The 6,053-nt window shown below is 44.0% G+C and overlaps 1 protein-coding gene across 1 annotated transcript in view; it reads left to right on the forward strand.

Annotated features, from left to right (window-relative positions):
- The window catches only part of CDC23 (cell division cycle 23), a gene marked incomplete at its 5' end in the record, with an annotated part of 7,409 nt that extends 4,385 nt beyond the window's left edge, over positions 1–3,024 (forward strand). Inside the window, 5 exons of the mRNA XM_009701225.1 lie at positions 48–123; positions 423–484; positions 1,374–1,452; positions 1,549–1,668; positions 2,542–3,024. Of these exons, the coding sequence (XP_009699527.1) occupies positions 48–123; positions 423–484; positions 1,374–1,452; positions 1,549–1,668; positions 2,542–2,712 (508 nt within the window). The remainder of the gene's footprint in view (positions 1–47; positions 124–422; positions 485–1,373; positions 1,453–1,548; positions 1,669–2,541) is intronic.
- Positions 3,025–6,053: the final 3,029 nt, after the last annotated feature.

Genomic DNA, 6,053 nt, shown 5'->3' on the forward strand with positions numbered 1-6,053 from the left:
TCAGCTGGCTGTCCATTAAACTACATTTAGGAATTGCTCTTTTACAGACCAAATGATTCTCGTATGCTGGTTGCTCTAGGAGAATGCTATGAGAAACTCAATCAATTGGTGGAAGCTAAAAAGGTAAGTGAGAACAGATGTATGCAATAAGACATTAGGATATCTCCCAGGGCACTAGGTGGAGTTACAGCAAAATTGTGTAGTTAGTGCTACTGGAAATGCATTAGAACCATTTCTGTGGTGGTTACAATTGGGGAAGTTCTACTGCAATGTAACTAGAGCAGCTGATAAATAAAAAGAGTTGTCTACAGATGATATGTACCTCTGCTGGAAAACCATGTAGTTTTCTGTTTCTAACTTGCTTGCATGAGTCATGAGCTAGAGTCGTTTTTGTGGCGTGCTTGACTTTCCTTCCTTGACAGTGCTATTGGAGAGCTTATGCTGTGGGAGATGTGGAGAAAATGGCACTGGTGAAACTAGCAAAGTGAGTATGTATTATCACTGAACTGTCAGTATTGTGTTAAATGCAACTAGAACTTTGATACCTAATAATAAAATACTAAATGTAAAACAAGTGGAATTGCTGTTAAGTAGAATTACTTTTGGAGCTGTGTAATAACTGGTATCTTTAGGCCTGTAGAGACTGCAAATTCTAGTGTCCAGCTTTAGCTTTAAGTTTCCCTCAGGATGACTAGAGGGAATCATAGCGTAGTATGGGTTGCAAGGGACCTCTGAATCCTGAGGGGATTTGAGCAGGCAGTGCCAGCAATTGTATTTGTTGTATTGAAACTTAAAGCAATCCATGATTGTAGATGATGTACAAAATTGTATATTGATTTTTTTTAATTATTTCTTCCCCCCCGCCCCCAGTATATTGTTGTGACATTGGGAGAGGGTCTAATGTGAAATAAATGCAAACAGTGATATCGGCACTAATTTTTGGTGGGGTTAAAGTAACATAAAGTGGAAAAAGTGAAGGGGAAGGAAAAGGGCAAGTGAAAGGTGAAGCTGCTGTACAAAGACTTTTGGGATGTAGCGGGGGAAGAAGGAGCACTGGAGGAAATAGTCAGTAAATAGGATGTCAAAGGTCTGTTAAAAGCTTTAAAATGTAACAGAATAAGCAAAGGTCCCTGCTTTCTTTGTCACTGTTTCTAGCAGTTAGTGTCTGACTGGCTCCCTTCTTGGTAATGTAAATGTTCTCAAGCTGCATCACTTCTTTCCATGAGGGGTAGTATATGGTGCATGTCTTGCAAATTCTGAAGGAAAAGACCTGTCTTTAGACCGGGTCAGGTTGAGTAGGTATTTTCTCATAGACCAAGAAGGTGTTCAACTTTGCAGTCTTGTTCCAGTGGCCCATTTTTCTCCTTTTCTAGGCTGCATGAACAGCTGAACGAGTCTGAACAGGCAGCTCAGTGCTATATCAAATACATCCAGGATATCTATTCCTGTGGGGTAAGATGATATATTGGGAGTAAAAGAAGTAAACATGGTGTAGAACTACCTTGGAAAGGCACTTCCAGATAATGGCTTTTACCCTCCTTACTGTAGGAGATAGTGGAGCACCTGGAGGTCAGCACTGCCTTCCGTTACCTGGCCCAATACTACTTCAAGTGTAAGCTCTGGGATGAAGCCTCAGCATGTGCTCAGAAATGCTGTGCATTCAATGATGTGAGTACTTGCATAATCTTTGGTGTTTCTTTCTTAGGGGATCTATGACCTTGATCTTGGCTCCCCTCAGAGTAGAAGGAATCCTTTATTGAAGGAATGAGGGCTGTCTGCCATACAGGTCGCATCCTGAGTGGTGATGGTGTATACCTGATTACTAATGCTGCTTATGATTGACTAAAATAATGGAATATGGTGTAGATAGTAAAATTGAACCATGTCTCATTAGTGTTCACTAAATAAAAGAATTTGAGGCTCCACATGGCAGTCTTAAGACTGCTGAACATCTTGGTGGTGAGGTGGTGGTTAAATGGTCACAGACTCTCACACGTTGTGTAGTGATGATACTCGCGTAACTTTTTTTTCTCATCCTCTATGTGTAGACAGTGCAGAGGATATAACAGTACTTTGGTTTTGTATGTGACTATATTCTGAGATTATGTGTATCTGTAAGTGGGCAATTTTGGATTTTTAACTTCATCCTAGTGGTAGACACTAGCCATGAGTGCACAGTGTTTCACCTATCCTTAACAAAGCTGTCTGGAACTCTGGAGAACCTGAATTCAGCTTATTTGAAGCTTCTCCAATCTACTTTTTGCTGGAATATTTAGATGGCATCAGTGGCTGATGGTACCACTGTCTGAAATACCCAAGTAATGTGTAAATCAGGTGAGTAAAAGGAGGAAAGACTTAAAAAAACTTACATACCGTAACATTTTTAAGTAGCAGAAGAAAAAATAAATGAGGATGGCTTTTATAGCTTGCAGCCTTACAGAATGACAAACTACTGTAACTTACACTGCTTGCATACTGAATTTGACCCAGAAACCACCCATCCATAGGTGTATTATTTTGTTTTTTACGAATTGTTTTCAGACTAGAGAAGAAGGAAAGGCCCTGCTGCGGCAGATCTTACAGCTTCGCAACCAAGGAGAAACATCATCCACAGATATTGCTGCTCCCTTTTTCCTCCCTGCATCATTGTCAGCCAGCAACACTCCTACACGTCGTGTCTCCCCACTCAATCTGTCTTCTGTAACACCATGAACAATGCTGATACTTCTTACATATGCATTGAATGTGACATTACAGATGGGGCTTGCCATCACTTCTTTCTTTCCAGTGAGATTTCTACATTCATTGTTGCCTTCATGTGAAGGATGGGAGTTACTAGAGCCCATAGCTGAAGAAGGATGTGCCCCAACAGGCCAAGGTGCAGCCTATGTGAAAGAGCCTATGTGAAAGTGCCTATGCTGAGATGTGAGAACCTGCTGTACTTCTCACTAAGGCATTTCAGTCAGAGGGCAGATGTGTTCCAATACACAGGACTACTCCTAACTGAGGGATTGGGAAGAGCTTGTCTGCTTGAGTTAAAATATATCTGAAGTTTGATTCAGCCCTGTTCCCTCTGGTCTTTACTGAACTTCTTTGGATGACCTCTTAGTGGTATCATTGCTGTGTACATCAGAAACTGTTACCTGCCTGGCTACTTAAGGACTTTTGCTTGTCTTGAACTACACGGAAGATGTTCCACTAAAGCAGCAGATATAGGCATTCAGGTGTGCGTGCCACATCTGTGTTGAAGGACTGAGAAGTGTCAGAAATTCCAAGTAGCCACAGGTGGCAGCTGTTTGACGTTCTGTCTGTGGATCTGACAGATACCTTGGCTTTCAGTAGAAAAGCAACCAGCAAGATAGCACAATTAAAAAACTAATGGGTAAATTGCTGTCCTTGGTCTTCATGATGCAGCTTTCATATTCTGTAGCAAAGGAAATTGGATTAATTGTAAGGGATCATTTTATTAAGGATTGCCATGTCTCATGGACAATACGGTGTAGGGGATTCCTCCCCTGGAGGGCTGCTGCTTGTCCCTGTTGACACATCCAGCCAGTAGTAAGGCTAAGTGTGAATTTCAAAGATGCACGCGTATGCCTGTGTACTGCAGACATGACCATAAATTAACAGATCAACATAAACAAAAGGACAGTGCCCTTAGATGCACTTGCTTAAAACAGAAACTGTAGAAGTGACCTGATTCTGTTCCTACTTGCTTAAATATTCCTTGTGAAACATACATATATGCTTTCAGTGGGTATCTTGTTCAGTCTCAACCCTGGACTGAGGGTGTCTACAGATTTTTGGGTTTCTCCTGTTTGGTGGCTAGTGTCAGTTAGGGTTGCTATTGGAACATACATAGAATCATAGAATGGGTTGGTTGGAAGGGACCTTACAGGTCATCTAGTTCCAACTGCCCCTGTCACAGGCAGGGACACCTTCCACCAGACCACATTGCTCGAAGCCCTGCCCAACCTGGCCTTGAACGCTGCCAAGGAAGGGGCATCCACAGGTTCCCTGGGCAACCTGTGCCAGTGCCTCACCACACTCACTGTGAAGAATTGCTTCCTAAAATCTAACCTAAACCTACCCTCTTCCAGTTTAAAGCCATTGCCTCTTGTCCTATCACTCCATGCCCTTGTAAAAAGTCCCTCCCCAGCTTTCCTGTAGGCCCCTTTTAGGTACTGGTAAGCTGCTATATGGTCTTCCCTGGAGCCTTCTCTTCTCCAGACTGAACAACCCCAACTCTCTCAGCCTGTCTTTCATAGGAGAGGTGCTCCAGCGATTGGATCATCCTCGTGGACTCCTCTGGACTTGCTCCAACAGGTCCCTGTCCTTGTTGTGTTGGAGGCTCCAAAGCTGAAGGCAGTACTGCAGGTGGGATCTCATAAGAGTGGAGTAGAAGGGCAGACTCCCCTCCCTCAACCTGCTGGTCATGCTGCTTTGGATGCAGCCCAGGATATGATGGCCTTCTGGGCTGCCAGCACACATGGCCGGGTCATGGTGAGCTTCTCATCAACTAACACCCCCAAGTCCTTCTCCTCAGGGCTGGTCTCGATCCATTCTCCACCCAGCTATGCAATCAGTAACCAAGACATGAAAAAAAACATTTAGGCTAGACATACACAGACAGCACCTTTTAAAAAACAGAACTTTGCTTTATTTTGGGCGTCGAAGCTTTTTTCAGTCACTGAATGTGTTAACTGCCCATCGGATATTTCTTATGAAAACACTAATTCTGTAAAACTCATGTATAGCACCTTCCACTTCAGGCTCTTAGAGCTTGTCATATAAATGGCAAGTGCTTTTCCTTTTGAGGTGAGTTCAGGTGCGTAAGGACAGAGTTTGTGTGGGGTTGAACAGAGGAACCTATTGCGCTCTGGTAAGTGTTAGGCTGTACCATATGCATCCAAGTGGATCCGTTGGAATTATGTTACAGATCCTGCTAACGAAATCAAAAACAAAACAAACCCTTCACTGAATCTCTTACACCACTCTGAGAAAAACTAAATGTCTCCGCTTTACAGGTGAGGAAGCTGAAGCTGGGAGAAACTGCTCAGCCATGAATCAGGCATACAGTGCCACACTCTTTACTCTGAGACCTCTGCTTCTAGTGCTGGGTTTACTTCTCCTTTTCTGAAAGATTTCATGGTAAAGGTTTGAAACACTGGCAGTTGAAGCGAGGCCTAACAACTAGATATTAAAGGGGACTCTGATGGAATTTGGTGTTCAGGGTGGAAGACTCAAAATTCAGCCTGTGTCACTAATTTTGTTCTGATTTTGCCACTGACCAGGGAACCAATTTATAGAATGGATATAATCTGCAAATCCAGTATCCAACTGAATTGTCTTTCAGTTTCTGTAAATGTTTTTTCCTGCATGTTGCTGTGGTTAGAAAAAAAACCAAACACATTTGTCTTCGCTTTATCCACAAAAATAAGAGTCTATTTCTGCAGAAAAAAATCAACACCTTACCTGACTAGGTCTAATAGCGACACTTCTCTGTAAAGTGCCAAAAGGATAGCAAATGGAATCCTTGATATGTTCATTATTGTCAGCCTCCCGACCTCTTCCAGGGGTATTGCTGTCAGTCTTCAGAAGGCTGGAGATGAGGAACCCTCTGAAGAACCTGAAAGGCAGGGGCTTCTGTGGTCGTTGTTCACGCGAGTGCCTCGCTGACGTTTGGGCTATGCAGAAGCGTGCCTACTTTTGCAATTTATTCCGATACATAGACAGTTCCCATTACGGGAGTCTGGGCTGGAGCTTGTTCCCCAGAATGTTATGGGCTGCCTTTCCATTGAGGTTCATGGCCTAACACCCATCTTGTTGACGGCTCATTCCTTTGGGATGGCGTTTTTCCAGCCTGAGGTGCGATTTCAGGTGGGGGGACGTTAGGTCACAAGTTTTCCACGGGAGAGCTCCCAAGCGCCGTGGCCCCCTGGGCTGCGGACGCTCGGAGTCCCCGACCTCCAGCCTGAGGGCTAAGGCCCGTCACCCTCAGCCACCGTCCCGTCGGCGTCGCCAGGCCCAGCGCGGGCGGGGCCCACAGCGCC

The sequence above is a fragment of the Cariama cristata genome, unplaced genomic scaffold (genome assembly GCF_000690535.1).
Source record: "Cariama cristata isolate BGI_N322 unplaced genomic scaffold, ASM69053v1 scaffold16045, whole genome shotgun sequence".
NCBI classification, from domain to species: domain Eukaryota; kingdom Metazoa; phylum Chordata; class Aves; order Cariamiformes; family Cariamidae; genus Cariama; species Cariama cristata.